Source organism: Apteryx mantelli, chromosome 2 (genome assembly GCF_036417845.1).
Source record: "Apteryx mantelli isolate bAptMan1 chromosome 2, bAptMan1.hap1, whole genome shotgun sequence".
NCBI classification, from domain to species: domain Eukaryota; kingdom Metazoa; phylum Chordata; class Aves; order Apterygiformes; family Apterygidae; genus Apteryx; species Apteryx mantelli.
The window spans coordinates 146,065,097-146,085,449 of NC_089979.1; the positions used below are offsets into that span (position 1 = coordinate 146,065,097).

The window sequence follows — 20,353 nt, forward strand, 5'->3', positions numbered from 1 at the left end:
ACGGTACCCAACTTTCTGAGGTGGCTTCCGCTGAGCCTGCTCATCGCAAAGGAACATTTTCTGACAGAACAGGTAGAGCTGTAAGCTAACGTGGATATAACCAATCCCATGGTATTCAACTAATTTTCAGATAGACTTTCCTGAGAATTTTAAGATATGTAGCATTAATTTTCTACTTTAAATCATCTTTTACCACATTAATCATACCTAGAATAATCCTACGTATCTTCAACTCTATTCCAAATGTTTATAGAGTCAAGGTTTCTGTTTTGGGTTTTTTTTTCCTTTCTTTTTAAAGGTTTGGGGGTTAACATATTACATTTTCTTGAGATACAAATCTACACTTCCAGCAATAGTCTCTTCTGTTCAGTATAGCCCTTATGGTCTTTTTCTCCATCCAGAAATATTTTTCTATGTCCTGCAAGCACTGCCTTTTCACAGAAGAGCTTGTCCTGTCAGAGACAGATGGATGGTTATTTTGGGCCTCACAATAACTGTGGGGATTCTCTAGGAGACACACTGCTTACATCAGGAAGTCTGTAGAGCTTCATTGTTCTTTGCAGAGTCATATTTCTACTCAAATGTGAAAATTTCACCTCTACCAATTTTCTGGGGTTCAGTGATCGATGCCAATACCTGGAAATAAGATTAATAATGAGATTAAGTAGTATTTTAAGTTTCAATTTTATATGCATCCATTTCCTTACTTTCTCACACTGCTGTTCCCCCTGTCCCTTAAAACTGGTTTCTAACCAAGCCTGCTCTGATGTCTACAAGAGGTTTGAGTAATCAAAATACAAACAAGCTATATCCAAAAGCAATACCTTTTAAACATGCTTGTAATCGCAGCATTTTGGTTCTAAAAAAATGCTTTAATTACCGAAACGAGTAATCACGGGGCTAAACATTTTAGTGCTTGCCATAGCCCTGACAATCTCACCCTACTTACATGGTAATATTATTTTTGTTGTACAGACAGGACCCTCTGCTCACTTGTGTAAGTAGTTTGTTGTAAGGTCCTTGTCTTAGGACATCATTGTGCAATAGAACATCCCTGGTTACTCTAAGACAACATGGCTTTTTTACCTCCTTCCCTACAGAAACTTATAGGATCTCTGATGTTGATGGGTAAAAAACACAATTTCAAATCAAAAGATTCATAGATGAGTACTCTATCCTACAGAAGGATAGAGAGCTAATACTGCTGAAATTGAATGCTTCACAATAGAAATAAATCCTATTTCAAGCAAAAAAAAAAAATACTTGATTACATACACCTCTTCTGACATGATAGTTTCCCCATTTTTATCAAATACAGATCAAGTCCTCCTTTCTCCAGAACAGATGAAAATGTTTCAAGAAAGTAAATCATACAATTCCCAGAAATGCTCTGCCATCTTTGGCAAGCAATCAGGTCAACAAGGAAGTGTCCCAGTAGGGAAACAGGTTGCTTGAAAAACACAGGTATGCAATGCTGTCATTGCTACCACAGCCTCCACTAGAAGGTTAACAGAAGTATCTATTAATCTATTTGAGGAACAATAAATAAACCTAAAATTAGATTTTGGTTTGAGAAGATGTTTTGTCCCTTTTTTGTATTAATAAAAAATAAAAAAGGACCCCCAACACACACACACACTCTGGCCTTTAGGTTAGAGTCAAGTTCAGAACATTCAGTTTCTTTGAACTTTTTGCTCTTATTGTTTATGACAAATGATGCAGAATGCTCTTTAAAATGACTGTTGTAGGAACCAGTATTATTATGATCATCATCTAGGTCACCTGCATGTGGCCACTGGCTTGGGGAGTACCACTCCAGCAGTGTAAACAGCCTGAAAGATTCCTTCCAGGTTTACTCTTCTGGTTATTTCCCGAATCAGTACAGGTGCTACCCGTTTAGATCTCAATTTCTTATGGACACAGAGAAAATTGATTTCTACCATTTTCTTCACACTGAAAGGAATTTAAACAGTGAAAGAGTTAAAAAACCACACTGCACATCACATATTTTCTTTTACATTGTTTTAGGTCTCCAAGTTGTGACAGAAGAATTCTAGGTAAAAATAAATATGTGACAAAGTACATCTGCAGCAAATACTAATATTCTAAGATACCGCTACCGAAACAGGAAAACTGTAATAGGTGAGCTGTGTCTAAAATTTTTGCAATACTCCTTTTTTGGAGCTCTCCCAAGACTTAACCTGCTCTCTTTAAGATCCAGAATGGCAACCAAGCACATGCTAAGTGGTATCATAATACTTCACAATTTCTGATCACTTTACAATTGTCCGTGTATAAAGACCCGGCCAAGGAAGTCCAGCCAACTAGCTATCCTTCAAATACTTTTCAGCTGGGTCAGAAAATTCTATGTCATTATCTGTATCATCCATCAATAGGAAGATTCCTTAAATGTCTATTATTGGTCTTCATTGTAAAGAGCTCACAAGCTTTTTTTTTTTTTGGGGGGGGGGGGGAACCTCTCTGCTATTTACAAAGGATTCTTCTATCTCTTTATGGTCAGTGAGCGTATTTTTCTTTGCAAATTCCCCATGGCAATGGATACCAGTTTAAGATTTACTTCATGTTGTTTTTCTTGTTCAAATACAAAAGTGATGGGGCACTTTACCTGTCATAAATACGAATGTTTGCAGGGATGGCACTTATAAATCCTACCAGTTTTTTGTTTGAAGATACTCTAACTCCACAATGCCATTGGGGTAACCAGCCTGGAGGACGCAGCGCCCTAGAATTGATGACAGAAATAATTACAAATTACTGCCTAAGAAGATGGAATAAAACACCCTTCTCTGCACTCCAGCCAGAGCAGAATGTGGAACTTGCTACTCACCACAGAAGAAATTCAGGTGAATAATCAAACCTAAACATATTATCATCATCTTCTACGTAATTCTCATTTAACAGTGTGTATAATTCCTTCAGCTGAAAACACACATGAAAAAACCCAAAGATTTATCCACACACATCAATCAGAATATATTTCAATGATTTTAGGCACATGAAAATTGTTTTACTTACAACTTCAGCATTGCTAAGATCCAATGTGTCCCACATAAAACCTTGTGGCAAAGAATATGGCTCTAGGCGGATGTTGTCCTTATCCGGTTCAATTGCACCATGTGAAGTAATAACTTCATCTTTCAAGGAAGGAGGAGGAAAAAGGAGAGGGGGAAAAGAAAAAAAAAAAAGGGTTACATTGCTAGCTTTTTTGACAGTTCTCAAAACTGTATTTTACTCACATCATGTGTTTTCTAATAGTTATGAAATATGAACATGAAGCTTTTAAAAATTAGTAATACTACTTTACGTTACTTCTCATTCATACAGATCACATTCAAAGTAAACGTTACCTCAGAGTATCTGTATCCAGACAAAGAGCTACTCTACCCCAGCTGATACCCAGTATTTTGTAACACAGAACACTAAAATACGCACAGCACTTAGCCAGCCATTAAACCTACAGTCTCACCATGAGAAAAATGGTATACTCATAGTTCACAAGCTATGGTCCAGATCCTATTTCCAATTAACTTGAACAGACCTAACTCAACAGGATTACTTGGGAGCAGTAGCATGACAAAGCCAGGGCATTTAAAGGCTGCAGATGAAATACGAAACTTGTTCCAAGAATTCTACAAGAAAACATGCTTTCTCCTCCTCCCTCACTTTAAAACCCCAGTCCCTCAGTATATAACAACTAAACAAACAGAAACCCTTCTTCTGTGGGAACGTTTGGCAGCTGTCAAACATTCGTTCCTTGGTAGTACTAACTTTTGCCAAATGACAGCCAACCCTGACAAATAAGTATGGCCTTCCAAACTGGACAGCAGGCCACCATTACCAGCATCTGTATGCAAACTCTGGAAGCACCAACAACCTAAATACTACTGTCACTACATGGCAGACTTGGCCTAATATTATAAATTAAAGGATTTACTGCTAACAGCCTTTAATTAGAAGGCAGATGGATTCTGAAGCAAGTTTAATGAAGATCCCTATAGCCATTTCTTGAATCAACAGATTCTTTTTTTTTCCACCTGAACATATCCAGCATATCAAACAGTGAAGACTTTCCAGTATGTTCATTCAGTAGGTCAGGAAAAAAGATAAAATAAATAAAGAAATTCAACAACAGGATCAAGAAGTGATTCAGAAATACTGCTGAACAGAAACTCTATCAGCCAAATTCAACAAAGCATATTTCTATTGAACAGCCCTAAAAAATAATTTTTAGAACTAATCTATTGATCCTTTCAGGCTGGCAGGTGACAGACTCTCATGTCTATAGAACTGCTTTAGGATATATTGACCACCCTGAACTGAACTCCTGGAACTGCAGGGCAGACACCTGAACTAGCTCTGAAAAAGTTTCCTCACGGCCAGAGCATTTTTTGATCTGCACACCAACTTTTTTGGTTGGGCTCTTCCTCCGCCTAGGCATGATTACTGTCATTAGTTTACAAAGCTATATGGAGGGCGTTTGTATGGAGAAGACCCAGAGCAGGTCAGTTCATTCCACTAGAAAGCACTACATCAGGGACTCTGCTCTGGACTTCTCTATACAAGGAAGTCGGGGGAAATGGAATTGCTGTGGATTAAGCTATACAAACGGATTAATGTGAAATGTTGGCCCATGGAGAGACAGAGGAAAATGCTCCTGTCCTTTAGTCTCTACCTTATTTCTGCTTATTCTACATCAACATCTGCCATGTAGACAAACCTTCAGAACAGAATGAGGACAGCCACTGTGCTGAGACTGCTCTATTTGCAGGGTCCCCAAGTTTCTTTGGCATGGAAGAACTAGAACAACTTTACTTGCAGACATGTAGGGGGAAAAAGAAGGTGGAGAGAACAACTCAAAAAGAGCAAGAGAGTCAGCAGCAGTCTTCTCCAGCAGAGACTGACTATTACCAACTGTGTGTATGCAGAGATCAGATCAGTATAAAAAGTCATCTGCCAAGTTTCTTACAAAACTAAAGGCAAGGAGAGGTCACCTTGCCATCTCAATTGGTACTAAGAACAGAGAAGGGACTCAGAGAAAGTACGTCTTCAGGTACTGTATATTGTGGAGGAAGCAAGTGAACAAACAGCAGTAAAAGTGTTCATGCATAAGAAGTGCCATTATGCACTTAAACCTGCATGAAAAACAGTGTAACCTACATCAGGAGAGTCATTATCTCTCTAAAAGCAGATCCATCTATGGTGGGGGTGGGGAGAGTTTCCTCTTGTCAGTATTTAATAGAGTTCTTATTTTCCATGAAGTGGAAAAGACCTCTAGGTTCTATTGTTCAAGACCTAAAATATATAAAGGAATGCTATCAATAGCATATTTTCTATTTTTATACAGAACATCAGAATGAGATTCTTTAACACTGTGTTTTCTTACATACCATTTTGGGGGGCAAGCACTTGCCTAGTGAACATCAAGAATTCCATATAAACAACATAAAAGATTAAGGAACTCTACTGCATCCAGTCCAACTTCATATCTGTTTTTTAGAACATGCCACACAATTGGCATGCATTCCTTTAGCGGTCAGTAAGACAGATCTTATGCCTAGGCCCAGTTAAACTTACTAAGTTTAGGTACAGGCTGTGTATCCCAAAACTGGTATTTACGTTTGGTAGCCTCATCAATGTTCTTTGCTGGGCCTTGGCATGCAGAGAGCAGCTCCATCGCTCTCTGGATGTCCTGAAGCTTCTGCATTGGAATGGCTGGATTCTGCACACAGAGACAAACAAAAGAAGAGACTTATTTACTGTGTTTATCTTGAACAAGCAGTACAAACGTGTTTGTTTACTATACTGTTACATATTATTTCAAATACCTTTCTCTTCTCATCACAGGTAATTTAGGTATCATCTTTTTGGGGCGTGAGAGTGGAAGATAGGTGGGCAACAGACAGACAGCTTCACAAAAGACTTAATAGTTTTGAGAAGTGTTTGCACTTAACCATGAAACTTCAGTGTTTGTAACACAAATACTGCAGTATTAAGGTAGTGTACCAGTATCATAATGCAAAGCTTATTAACCACTCTCCCAATGGTAAGATAGAATAAACAGATATCTAAGCTGATCTCCTTTTTGCTAACAGTCTAAATATACTATTGGTAATGCACACAGAGATATCTGAAGTTGTACTTTACACATACACTACAAATACCATTTAAATTCAGTATGGTTCAATATTTCAGTTACACTGTATTGCTACAAACATCCACTTTTTAACCTCAGTTATACTGTATCTGTCTTCCATTATGCTTGCAAATATTATATTAATTACCTTGGTTTACTGTACCATATGTAGGAGCTAACCATCTTGCCCCTGCTGCTAGTGTGCCAACACTCACAACTAAAGATAACTAACTGATGGAAGCAGATGCAAAATAAACCAACCTTCCGCTTGAAAGTAGAAAAATCTTTATACAGAAGTTATTTGAAAAGTACAGAACCTAAGGCTCAGCACTCTTAAATCATCACTTTTGAGCATTCTGATCAAGTGCAACTGGAATGAGAATTTTACCTGCTTATGAAGTTACAGGGGAGTACTAGGAACAGACTTCTAAATCCAAAGGGATTTTTCTGTGTTCCTTTTCCTCCTCTCCCACATAAGTCCTGTTCTGAAGCATACTAACAGCAGCTACACGTGTTCAGGTTTTCCCAGATTTTTAAATACAATAAATACATTTAATGGAATACTCTCAAGTGGATTGGAAAATTCGAAGTATTTCTGGATAGAGTATTCAAGCCAGCTGCTTTTTTGTTGCATATCAATGGATCACTGTTTCAGTATTTCATTTTCTTTCTAAGATTCATATGAAAAACCACCATAAACTACATGTAAAATGATGTAAAGTTTCATTTGGATGGGCAGCTACCTCAGTCTCAAATCAAGTAACTCCCCGTATGTAGTTCAAACAGGCCATCACTTTCTATTTATAGTAAATACTTGTACTCTCTAAACTTTATGTAATTTTTTCCAATAATTTAAGTATTGCAAAATTTTACTTTTAACTATGCTTTAAACACCTGTCATCTGAGCTGTTTTGAATTAACATATTTAATAATATGTTAACACATTAACATATAATAAACATATTTATTTCAGTAGTTCAACAAATTAGGTCAACACTGTTTTAGGATTAAAAAAAAAGTATCCTACTTCTAGATTCAAATCACACTGACATGGGTTACTTTTCTCAAGAAAAAAACCAAAAACAACAAAAAAACAATTTGTCTAGTACCCACTAGTCTGATATAAACACTTCAAATGCCACAAGATAAATTCTGAATTCTTATAAATGGATTAAGTAACCATACATAAATACTAACATGCTGGAATTTCTATATTGTACTTTTTTTTAAGAGAGTCTCTAATATTGTTTCTATATTAACAAGAATAAAACAAAAGTAAAAGTAAAATGTAAAAGTGTTCTTTCCCCACCAGAAATTCAAATGGTTAACAGATAACTTCTATATCATATAGATATTTACAAAGTTAATTTGGCTTAAAAGTGAGAGACTAGAGGTTTTACAACTTTTGTAAATTCAGTCCTCATATTTCACAGTATTTGCTAACCTCTAGTTAGTTGAAGGTAAGAAGCCACTTCTCCATAGCATGTTAAAGCTGAAATGCCTAATCACAGCCCAATTAGCAGCTAGCAGACCAGACAGAGGCTGCAAATCTGTCCTCACATTTTATTGGGAGAGATGGGAACAGGAATTACATGAACTAACAAATGCTCCTGTGTCTGAAGCCGGCCCTGGACAGACCAGGGATCTCATACTACAGACACTGTTTTCTACGAGTCTCCTGTCATGTATGCATATGGACTTGCACAGAACCAGAAGCTCCTGCTTTCCACCTCAACAAAACCCCCCAAAAGAAGATTTCAAAACTGGAATCCTATCCGCCAACATTGCCACAGCTGGACCACCTGGTCTACTCAAGAATTATGTACATCTTCCTACTCAGTATACAATTACTGAATACATTTACTGCAGTCAGACAGCAGTTTGGCTTAGGCCAGTCAAATAAAGCGCGCTACAAAGGCATATTAGAAGTAGGGAGGTGGGCAGGCCACAGCCACAGCACGGGGACCGCACACTGGTGGGCACTGACACAGGGATCTGGAAGGCAGAGCAGAAGGCAACTGAAGTCAAACTCCCTTCCCTGTGCAACGCTGAGCAAGGAAGGGGTAACACATCCCTTCTGAACAGGCACCCAGCAACGTGGAGGGAGACTTCATCCCTGCACACAGTACTGGGGAAGCTAGTACTTAATAACTTTTTTTTGGGGGGGGGGGGGGGAGGGAGGAAGACACTGAAAAATGGATCAGGGTGTAGAGAAGTACTATGAAGTTGTCTGTTGGTTAAAGGAAATGCTTTCTATCAAGAGACGTAATGAGCCCAGTCTGTTTACTATACTAAGAATAGGAGATCACCAGTCTGCTATCAAAGTACTTTCCTAGGCAAAAGACATCAAGCAGCACCACACTAGAAAAAGGCATAAGCAGCAACAAAAGCTGAAGCCAGGCAAGTTTAAGTGACAACTGTTAAATCAATGTTAATCCAATAAACCACTTCAGGAAGTGGTTGCAAAAAAAGAAAAACAAAAACAAAATACTCAGATAACTGCATTTACTCACTCAGCCTAGCCTCTTGTCCACACCTTCTCCATCCTCCCAACTCAAAAAGTCATAACTATATGCTTCTGTGCCACATGAAAATCCAAATGATGCTTAGCCACTAAAAGCAACATTCACTTCAGTCTCATGACATGCAGGTATATTTCAAATGTATTCTTTGCTGTGTGTCACTTTTTTCTTTCTTTTTTTCTTTCTTTTTTTTTTTTTTAATATAGTCAACATTCAATGTAAACATACAGGACTTCATCTGACTGGAAGGAGGAATCCAATTTCTATAACAAAGTCCCATGAGAGAGGCAGTGAAATGTTCTAAAAGTCACCTTAAGCACACAATGCAGATCCCTAATAAGCACTTACTGCTGTGGTTACACTCATGTCAATGTTCAAAAAGTCCAATACCACAAATGAGAGAGGGAGATGCCAAGGAAGCTCACTATTCTGTTTTTCTGATCTCCTGACTGCTGTACTTGTTTACATCCTCAGCCCACCACAACATCCATTTTTCAAAATAATCTTCAACAAGTTCAGAAGCTCCACAAAGTACTACCTGACAAGCCTGCATATATTCTCTTAGATGCAAGGTATATAACATCCCTTTCCACTAAAACACTTTGTAAAACTCCTTTTTCCCAAGAGCAAGCAAACAATAAAAACCTTTTTTCTTTAATACATTTCAAATATCACAAGGAATATGTAATTAAAATATTCCTTTAGCTGCAGAGAAAATAAACTTCATGCTGACGCAGCTCAACATTTTAAGGCAATTTTGAAAAATCCCAAACAGAGTAGTTTTCTAAGACAGAAAAACTCATCTACTTGTCAGTGTGTACACCTGAGAACTCAGCAGAGAGTGAAGCAAACCAAAGTTGTCACATTTGTAACTAGAGAAAAAGTAAAAACTGCATAAAAACAGTAAAATGGTTTAACTGCCTAGAGCTTGAGAGAAAGACTTATGACCTTCTCTTGTATGCCTATAAACCAGAAAACTTTGTAATGCTTCTAACAAATCGGCTAAACTTTCCATGCCAGTAAAATAATCACCCCGAGCGTCACTGCAAGCAAATAGCTTAGGACAAGGATAAGCTTCCCCATTTGCAAAACACAGGTGGGACACAGTGCAGGCCAGAGGAATGGTGTAGAAGACTGGAAGGTCCTGAGGACTCAAACCTTGTACACAAAATCAAAAAAGTGAAGCAGCTTCCTTCTAATGCAATTAGATGCAATATGTGGAACAATAAATTTGGTCAGCAGGAAATAAAAGAACTCCCAAGATACAGTAGCAATGAACTATATCTTTATGTTAATATCAAAACTGACCTTACTCCAATTATAAATGAATTTGGGGTTACTTGGTTATTGCTTGCAAACAAGATTCTTGCATTAGCAATTCATGCCACATGCTTTATAGAAAAACAATACCAAAGAGTGTGGTGAGATTAAAGCGTACTTAAGATCTCTCTACATATTTTAAAACATCCCTGCGGCCAAATTTGCCCATTCAAAGCAATGGGGTTGACACAAAAGATTTATATGGGCAACACAAAACCTATCAGAGTGTTAACAAAGCAGCCCAACACTTCCTAAAATTAGTTGATAACCCATTGTACCTGACATATCTTACAGGATTAATGGCACTACTGTCATAACAGAGCAAGTTTCTCTACATTAGTCTGACAAAGCAAACATAACTACTTCAACACGCTCAGTGGTCCATGAACTTTCTTACCAGCATGTTATAAACTTCAGTTCTCAGGCTGAGATTTCTCTTGAGATAAAAGCTGTATGTTAAAGAGCCACCAAGCCATATTATTCACTATTCATTTAGAACAAGGTAGTCAAAAGTACATAGACAATGCTATTTTACCACAAAGCCCACAAAGGCTGCATGTCTCCTCATCTAATTCTGCATTCTTATTTACAGCAGAGGCCTTTCAGACAACAAAAATCTGTATCTCCATGTTAGAGATGGCTGCATTTTACGTTAGACGATATGCTCAAATCGGATTCCAGTTAGCAAAGCAGGTGCACCTCAGCTAAGATTTCCCTGAAGACTGGTCTGTGGGTTTGTGTTTTTTTACTGGTGTGGAAAATGCTAGTAGACAGCATCATATGTAGTATAACCATCACCATAAATGTGCTGCCCTTCCCTTCTACTGGTGGTGCTTGTTGTGAGAGAGCATTATGCTGTACAAGTAACTGAGTACGCACTAAGCTGCATTAGAATGTGGCTAAACTAAAAGGCAATTTATCAAACAAAATATATTTAAAAAACATTACCACTGCAGATTAAGATTCTTCACTACAAAGCCTCCACTAGGCTGAATTCTAACTGATGGGGGGGGGGGGGGGGACAAAACATCGCCTCCTCTGCTTTTCTCACAGTACACCACCTCGGTGAGTACAATGACACTTCAGCTAGCTTCATACAGGCTGCAAAGACCAGGACTTACCATGCTTCTGTCTCTATTCAGGACAGTAATCTCAGCTACATTTGCCTAACTCAGCCATGTGTTAAGGCAGTACTACCAACTCACTTTCACAAAAAGCAATGCAAATTAAAATAGAACAAGGCTCTCACTTTTGAAGGCTGTTGAATTTTAATCTCCTGGGAGTCAGAAGCAGAATCTGATTTGGTGCCTCCAGAATTTGGTTTCTCCTTTTTTCTCTTCTGTTTCTTTTTCTTCTTCTTTGCTCCCAAATCCCCTCCAGGACTTCTGCCAGAAATTCAGAAAATGTGCAATGAGAAAAATCAATACCATCAAGCTTGAAATTCAAAAACTTAAATATGGACAAAACAGCAATTTTATATACTAAAAATCTAACAGAAGTTTAAATGTGAGGAAAAGGCTGGGGAAATGAAGGAAGGTGGGCAGAGGGAGTGTTTTGATGAAAACCTTCCTGCAATTAAGTGTTTTCTAATTTGTTTTATATCCAGACTCCTGCACAAAAGGGCATTTTGACACAATAGTGTCAAATTGTGACACAACACAACAGTCAGCACTCTTCTCAAGGCTATTACTCCACACAAATGTGAAAAGACCATTCGCATATATATGGTAGCAGGTTCACCAGCCTAGGGAACTGTTTTATTTAGCAAGCACCATTTTGCAGAGAAAAATCAGACTAAAGACTTCAAGCAAGGAAGATGTATATGGTAGGGGATGATTTCTCTTACACTTCTAAAAGTGACTGTTTATGTTTTTGTGTGCCGAGATGGATAGAAACCCAACAACTCCTTAATCATAGACCAGTTGACCTGCTTCATTATATTCAGTTCTGAGAGCACCTTATTGGAGACCTTATGGATTCAGAAGCACAAATTCCACTGAGATTTGAAAGCATCCTTCTCAGGAATTTAATAACTATTAATGGCCCAGTGTTTATTTCCCTTCATGCTCAATCACCAGGAACATATGAATTTGAGAAGAATCCAGTTAAAAACATTGTTTTCAGGGAATTTTGTTTCCATTTTAAGTAGTGATAAAAGTCTTGCTCAAATCTCAGTAAGAAACAGCATGAAAACTATCCACAAACTTGATTTTTTAGAACAATCAGTACTATTGGGTCCCCTTTAATGACAAAAACATAGAGCATACATTGCACTCGCAGATTCTGACATATTTTGGCTATTGATAATGCAACTCCTTTCTTCTTTAAGGAAACACAAATGTATCAAATAATCAAGATACAGAAAAAACACTAGATTAGAGCTTGCAAAGTGTGGGAGGTATTGGCCACTCTCAGACAGAAGGCAAATAATAAGGGAATGAATCAGTTAACACTGAATGCTCTTCAAAAGGTTAATCTCCTGACAAAAATGTACATACATAACGGAACTCAAGGCAGACATTAGGGTTCAGGGCTTTCATTTTCTTTCAGTGGAACGAAAAAAAGTCAAAGCAACAAAGAATTGCTTATTTTAAGTCTGTATGGGAATAAAAATTCCCTTGATCAGATATGACACAGGCAAACCAAGGAAAGAGAGCTCAAATGATCATAAAGTTATTAAGAAGAGCACATGCAAGGGCCATGTTGTTCCGCTGTGACATGCTGACTTTCAAGATCACGATGCCCTGTCCTAGCAGCTATGCCTCATTAGAGCTGAAGTCACTAGAGCTAAGAAAACATCCAAACATCCAACCTGAAGGCCAAAAACCTGCAATTAATCAAAAATTCACCTAGCTAAGGACTCATTTTTGTGACATCATTATTGTTCTCTTAAAACAGCCTTTAGTGAAGGACCGATCCTGAGAAGCACTTAACAGTCACAGTTACACTAGATTAAGTTACAAGGAAAAGAGGAGATGGGGAGTTATAAATGTGGGAGCTTTTTGGATGAGATCCAAGTAGTCACCCAAAAGATAACAGTGTAGCAGACCAAACAACCACACAGGGGAGGACAGGAACATTTGCAATATTTACTTGAACTCTGCAAAAGCCGAAGACCAAGTTGCAGAAGTGAGTCCAAGAGAAAGTTTTCTGTTGTAGACTGAAGATACTGTCTAATCACCTAGATGACCCTGCTAACAACTGTTTCTATACTTTCAGTTTAAGAGAAGCAAATTTAAATCTATTTGAAGGCCTGTATACCAAGCTGACAGATTATATATAATCTGAACAAAAGACAGGCCCAGAGGTTATAATATGAAGCAGTGGGGGGAAAAAAGCCTCCCATGCCCACACCCACCCTGCACAAGACGACCTAACTTTTCTAGGACTTCCTCGCTTCTGGCAAAACTGAAACAAAAATACTACAGAAAGTGATTTCACTTTCACTAAGATTCATTAAAAAGGTATTGTTTTGCCTGCTTTGACCTGTCCATAAACTTGCCTTTTCCCCTAACATCTCACATACAACAAAAAAATGCTGCCGCTGTGTCCTTAAACTGACCCACAAGGGCTTTGATGCTGAAGGTAACTCTGCTGCGAGCTATCACACACGCTATTCTTAAGCGTGCCGTGTTAGCGCGTGCCGAGCCTGGAGTCGGCTCCGAGATAACCGGGTGCAGCTCGCCCAGCCTGCCCAGGAGCCGGCCCCAGCTACTCCGCCGCAGAACTGTGCTCCCTGGCAGCACTGCAGGGTCAATGTTTTATTTGGTTTAGTGAAATAATGAATGACTGAACCAAAAAAAAAAAAAAGTTTGGCAGCTATGGAGAAAAAGCAGCTTTGCCAAGCTTTACTAATGTTATCCCCAGTTAAACGGTACTTTTACCAGGATAATCTTAGTTTGTTCTTTGACCAGCTCAAGGTCTTTTTCATACAGAAATGCATATTTTTAGAAGGAAAAGAGGGAAGACAAGACTAAATTGCTGAGAAAAATAAATGGCATTTAAAACTACTCATTTTTTTTAAATCTACTTGAGGTTGGGGAGAGGAAACAAGTGTTTTGGTTTCTTATTCATGACTCCAGCTGTAAAATAAATAACAACAGATTTAGCAACCTTAAAAGTGTTTGAAATTTGCTTGAATAACTTTCCCCTCTTCTTTCTCCTACCATTTCTAGACTACGTATCTTCCCAAACCCCAGTTTTGGTTTATGATCTTCACTTTTAGAACTTTCACACTGTCTGTTACAAATAAATATTTGTATCTTTTGTCTGACAGGTTATCCACAGCAGTTATTTAGAGGTCATCTGCTACTTATGTCAACCTTTCATTACTGTTAGAGTCCACAGAATATAGAGAGAGAATTTAAAGAGAGTTTAGTTTGTCCTTCAACTCTTCAGGCACGTCTGCAGCCCAGAGATTTGGCAGCGGCTGCATGCAGAAACTTCTACTGAATAAACAGGCCTGTCCAACACAAGTTGGAAACAGAGACATTGGGCAAATGAAGACAAAAGCAAAACCAGAACGAATCTCAATATTCTTCATCCTTCTCATACTCAGCCTTGAAAAGAATAGAGACGCTTTAAAACTAGGAGTAAGAATGGCTGGGAGGGGAGGAATGCTCTTGCTCAGCATGCAGCTATTACGCTGGACATGACAGCACAAAGGATATGCAAAGGTAACAAGATTAATAGCAAAGACTCCTATTAAAAGTTTGGGTTTTTTTTAAACATTCTTGTGTGCTGACTAAAAATCTGACTTCTCCTTTGTCTGTTCAGATATACCTATATAACCCTAAAAATAAATATCTCTTACTTTCTGTCTTAGAATTTTGGAAAAAAATAGCTTTACCCTTTTATGAATGATGATCTTCAAAGTACACAATCTCTTTTCATTAACTACCCTGCTACAGGTAAAGTGATACAACTTTGAGCGCAGGTCTACGAGAACAAAAAGCACTCCCATGTTGGAAGGGGAATAAGGACATGCAATTCCGTTTGAGGCTATGTCTTGCCGTCAGGTCAGAAAACGTACATTTTCGTGCATCATGTGGGTCAACCCATCCGCCCCAGTTCAGCCTGTCACGTTGGCCAGGCTTGGTTGCACTAAGAAGAACAGTCAGTGTTGGCCGCAGTGATGAGCTGACTTTGCCAGTCCAGCAGAGCTGCACCTACGCTAGGGACACTTTGCTGATGGGAGAGCGACCCCGCACACCAGAGCGTCCCCAGGGCGGACGTGGTCCATGGCACTTCTCATTGCATTTGCCCTGGTGGTTTTATCAGTCTGATGAATAAGAAAGAGGTGAGGCCAGCACCAAAGCAATGCGCAAACCAAACCTCAGCTGAGGCAAAAGAAGAGTCAAGAGGCCTTGCTCTGTGCCAAAGAAGATGCAACGCTGCCACCGAAACAGGCTGCGGGCATGACTTTGCAAAAGTTATTCAGGCCCACGTTTTTATGATTTTGCCTGCAAGTTACACATGTAAGCCCATGATCCCACCCACATACCTTTCCACTTATGTACACACATCTGGTGTTTTGCATAAATGTGAAAAAAGACTTCTGCTTCTCTCAGTGTGCTTTTTTTTTTTAATCTGAAAAAATGGGAATATCTGCTGCATTTGGGGAGGAATGTGGCAAATGCTGAGAAACTCACTTTATGGTGCTCTGAACAAAATCATGAAAAGCTTAAATGTTCAAAGCAGCAAGAGGAATATTACAGTTTTTCTACTCAGGTGGTCAAACTGCTTTGGCTCCCTTGTTTCTGATTTGAGATGTCTTTCCCAGGGAGTATTCTTCAGTGTTATTTTAATTGTCTTTTTTGGACACTAAATGCTGCTTTAGCAGAAACAGCTTTTTGTAATACCAACATCTGTTTTAAATTACATGGGGTGGCAATTTTAAGTTAGAAATTTCTCAATTTTAAACCAAACGCGTATTTCAGATGTTTATTTTTAAGCTGCAAAGGCCTAGGCCTGTATGGTTTTTTTTCCCTTCACCATATCTTTAATCTCTCTCTGAGTAAAAACTACAGTTGTGCACACCCATCTACACATCTTTTAGATCATAAAATCAGATCTCATGTATATGGGCAAGACTGCAACAAACTGCAAAGTTATATTGTTTATACTAGGGCTGTCCTTGGTTCATACAGAAAATGAAGGCTTAGGTGCAAAGGGCTTTCCCACTCTTGTATTAGAGGACCACCATTTCGAGAGAATAAAAAAGTATCCTGACCTGAAAGTCTTGATAATAAGTCCTTCAAATTTCACTGCTAAAGCTACCACCAGTAATAACAGTCCTGGACTATGGCTTCATTTTCATACATTTCAGTACTTGGAAATACACAGTTGTCTTAATCATGAAAACCTACCAGTATGCCTTAAACCCTGATGCGACAGATATTCCCCAAAGCTTAGCCTGTTTTGTCTGCCCCCTCCTTCGAGCCTGTAAGTTTGTACTCCAGGATTTAAATCTCACCTGCCAAAACAGAACTCTTCCTCCAGTGCCTTAAAAATTGTATTTAAAAAAAATATATTTAAAAGTAGTACTGTTTATAAAGCTGCTATTGAATGATAATCAAAGGAGTATGCTAGCAAAATGTTCAAAGTCAATCATTTCTGAGGGTTTGGGGGGGAGGACTTTTTTTTGTTTAAAGGTCATTATTTTTCTTTATCTGTTTACAAAATATTCTCTGTTCTAACCCTTTCTATCATACAGTATAGGGAGCTGTTTATGATGAACTGAAAGACCTCACAAAGCTAGGCTCAGCAGGGTGGACTCAGGTGCAATAAATACAATTTTTATCTACATATACACTAAAAAAGCTATTTGGTAAACAGCACTTTATTATGAAACAGAACAAGTACAGCATAATGCAACCAGCAGGAACAAACTGCAGAGACAGAATAGGAGAAGAGCAACATGAGTCACACAACATACATAATCTTGCATCTAGAAAACAGGACCAGATAGAGAGGACAAAGACATCTGCACAGTTGAGAGCTCTAAACTGTTACGTTCTGCTGCAGTCGTTCAACACTCAAGCACATCAAAAAAACCCCAATAGTAAACTAAAAAGCAAGTCATGCATATATATACATACATACACACACACCATATCTATCTGTGGTCAGTATTATAAAGGTACAATTTCAATTGTCAAGAAACAGTTTCAAAGCAACTTCATTTACATTACAATCTTATTAGAGACTGTCACACAGAACACATAGTCTAGCTCCTCATAAGAAAGTAAGGATTAAGATAGCATGAGATTGAATATTCATCAGTAGCAATGCAGACCATTCAGAATTTAACAAGTCATTGACACAGCCACAGTTTTAAGTTGTTGGATTGCTTATGAATTACTTAAGTATATAAAAATTAACCTGAAAAATTCAGAGCAAATTTTAAAGCTACCACAAAAATGAATATGTTACAACAGGGAACACGGGCTCTTACTACCATGGGTTAATTTCCCAAATCTAGAGTAGATCTTAAGATATTGTTGTTTTTGCTGTAATTTAAGATTTTTCTTTTCATTTGATGAAATTTGTTTAAACACTTCAGCCTGTAGATAAATAGTAACAAACAAAATTTTCAAAAATTATGAGAAAACAACAGTAATTCAAAAATTAGCATTAGACTTCATGCATCAGAAGCATGATAGGAAACTGATATCTAATATTTAGAGGCTTTTTTCTACTGCAATGACCTACCGCTTATTTCATTAAACTTCATATTACTTGGAAATATCCAGTTTCTTATTCGAAGATGAATGAAGTGGCTTCTTTGAAATATTCATTAAAATATGTTTTGGATATTCAACAAAAACAAATTTTGGAGAGAGTGGTGTAGGGCCCATAGCCACAGTAGCTGTCCCACAAAGCTGAGAGCCCTAACTTGGAGTACAACGGCAAGCCACGATTCACAATATGCAAAAGTGCAATGCTTTGTTCCACTGCTGCTGCTTATTCACTGCTCCTGCGCTCCCTGTCAAAGCAGCCGGAGAGCTGAGCCGCAAGACCAGATATACAGCACAAGGCAACTACAGCTCGATCGTGAAAACAAACAGTAGAAGAAACTGGAGCAGGAATAACGTAGGAATGAATTCTAGACAGCCATTACCAAGCTATCAATCTGGCCAGGCATGTCAGGTTGGCTCCTACGAAGAGCAATAAATAATCATGCTCTGTTCTTAGCAGTATATCTTTAACAAATCTGGGAATCAAACAGCGGCATACTTATGTAAACAAACATAACAAAAGCCCCAAGATAATTAAGCATTATCTTGTCCCTTTTGTCAATAACCTAGCCTTACATTACAATAATTTTTTGACACAATTATTTTAGCATGGGTGCCAAAAACGTGCCGAGTATGTGGCAACTGAGGAAGTTTTTCCCCTTCCTGCCTTTTAAACAAGTCAGCCCTCCCAAGTCCGATTTTTCCTTGCCACATTGAAGATGCAGAGCTGCTTGTTGCCAAGCAAATCTGAGGGGCAGGAGACAACACGCAGCTTACAAGTATTCTGCATCCTCAAACATCAGTCACCTTCAGAAATGCTCTCAACCAAACAAATCAGAAATTCATGGGGAAGATGTGTGTGTAGTGATTTATAAATTAACCTATTTCTATTTCCTATTACTCCAACCACTCCTAGTTGTGACGATAAAGCATTTTCTCTTTGCCAACATATTTTCTAATCCAAAAAGCAAAAAAGTAAATTTAAATGAAGCCAATTTTTAAAGTAGGTTCCCCCTGCTCCCCTCCCCGCAGAGCCCCAAACCGTGGAGGAAGCACCTTGCGCCCAGACGGGGCCACGCTGCACACGCTGCCCTATCAATCAGGTGCAAGGGGCACGCGTACCTGGGCTACCCATCTTTTTTTTCTTTCCGAGCACCTGGGGAAAAAAGAATCTGACCTGCAGCGTGGGAAGATTTAAGACGCACAATGAGAGAAGGGACTACAACAAAAACATCGGTATTTGCCGTAGTTAACGTCTTGATGAAACACATGCTCAACTCTCCACCACATGTGGATTTATAGCTAATATTTCTTTTCGGACAATAGATGACGTGGAGCGGAAGGAGTATTCTAACGGAGCACACGGCACAGACGCAGACCGTGCCCGGGAAGGTCTCCAGGCCGGTGGAAGCGCGGGCGCGCAGGGGGGAGCCGCGGGAGCCGCGCACGCGAGACGGGCCGAAGGAGCGCGGCGGAAGAGGCACGCGCCTCTCAGCACCCGAGCACCGGGACCGACCCCGCGGTGCTCCGGAAAGGCCAACACCCCCCCCCCCCCGAGAAATCGCGGTAAATAAACAAAACAGCAAAGCAGGGTTCACCCCTCCTGCGCGGGCAGCGATCACAGCGCCAGCTCTGCGCTCCGGCGCCCCAGGGGCGGCCGCGGCGGGGGCAGCGCTGCGCCCCGCCGCCCCCCCCCCGGCCCCGCCGCTCCCGGGGCCGGCGGAGGGAGCGCGCGGGCGGCCCCGGCCACAAAGGCAGCGCAGGGGGAGGGCGGGCGGCAGCGGCGGGGTCCCCCTCCGCGGCGGCGGCACAGGCGCGGAGGCGGCGGGGAAGCGGCCGTGCCGCCATGGAGGCCCCTGGCAGCAGCGCGCCTCGCCCGCCCGCCGGCCGCGGGGACCCTGCGCGGCGCGGCTCGGCGCGCCCGCACAATGGCCGCGGCGGCCCCCGGCCCCGCGCCGCCGCCGAGCCCGCTCGGCCCCCGCCGCCGCCGCGGGGGAGGCAGCGTCGCCGCCCGCGCAGCCCTCGGTGAGCCGAGCCCGCCAGGCGCCCCCCTACCCCTTGGCGTGCTCGGCCTCCTCCTCATTGTCGCCGTCGATGCCGCAGGTGTCCTGGTCATCCAGCTCCAGGCTCTGCTGGCTGGCCGCAGACTCGCTGTCCTCCGCCATCACGGGGGGAAGGAGGGAGGGCGGGGAGGCGGCGCGGGAGCCTATGAAAGGGAGCGGGCGCGCGGCCGAGGCAGCCGGAGGAGCTCCCTCTAGCTGCCGTCCTCCCCGGCTCGCCGCCGGGCCTGGGGCCGCTCCCCGCCGCCCCGCGGGGCTGGGGCTGGGGCTGGGGCTGGGGCTGGGGCTGGGGCTGGGGCTGGGGCTGGGGCGCAGCGCCGCTCCGCTCCGCGCCCGGCCCTTCGCCGCCGCGGGCGCGGCCTGCGGGCCCCGCCGGCCGCCCGCGGCCCGCCCCGCCGCCTGCCCGGGGCGACGGGCGGCCCGGGACCCGCCGGGGGCCGCCCGCCCCGGGGGCCGCGGCCCGGCCTCCCCCGGGCGCGGAGGCGCAGCCGCCCTGCCCGAGCGAAGCGAGCCGGCCCCGCCGGGAGCCCCCTTGGCCCGCAGCCCCGCGGGCCTGCG

At 41.2% G+C, this 20,353-nt stretch overlaps 1 protein-coding gene across 2 annotated transcripts in view; it reads right to left on the minus strand.

Annotated features, from left to right (window-relative positions):
• NMT2 (N-myristoyltransferase 2) overlaps positions 1–19,950 on the minus strand; it is a 30,177-nt gene extending 10,227 nt beyond the window's left edge. The window contains exons 1-8 of one of the 2 annotated variants that reach the window (XM_067291750.1): positions 19,791–19,950; positions 11,246–11,381; positions 5,596–5,740; positions 3,037–3,155; positions 2,849–2,940; positions 2,627–2,743; positions 1,783–1,953; positions 528–636 (exon numbers count right to left, since the gene is read on the minus strand). In XM_067291750.1, the coding sequence (XP_067147851.1) occupies positions 528–636; positions 1,783–1,953; positions 2,627–2,743; positions 2,849–2,940; positions 3,037–3,155; positions 5,596–5,740; positions 11,246–11,381; positions 19,791–19,900 (999 nt within the window). In that variant the 5' untranslated portion in view covers positions 19,901–19,950. The remainder of the gene's footprint in view (positions 1–527; positions 637–1,782; positions 1,954–2,626; positions 2,744–2,848; positions 2,941–3,036; positions 3,156–5,595; positions 5,741–11,245; positions 11,382–19,790) is intronic. The other variant, XM_067291751.1, reaches the window with a different exon arrangement.
• Between the last annotated feature and the right edge of the window lie 403 nt (positions 19,951–20,353).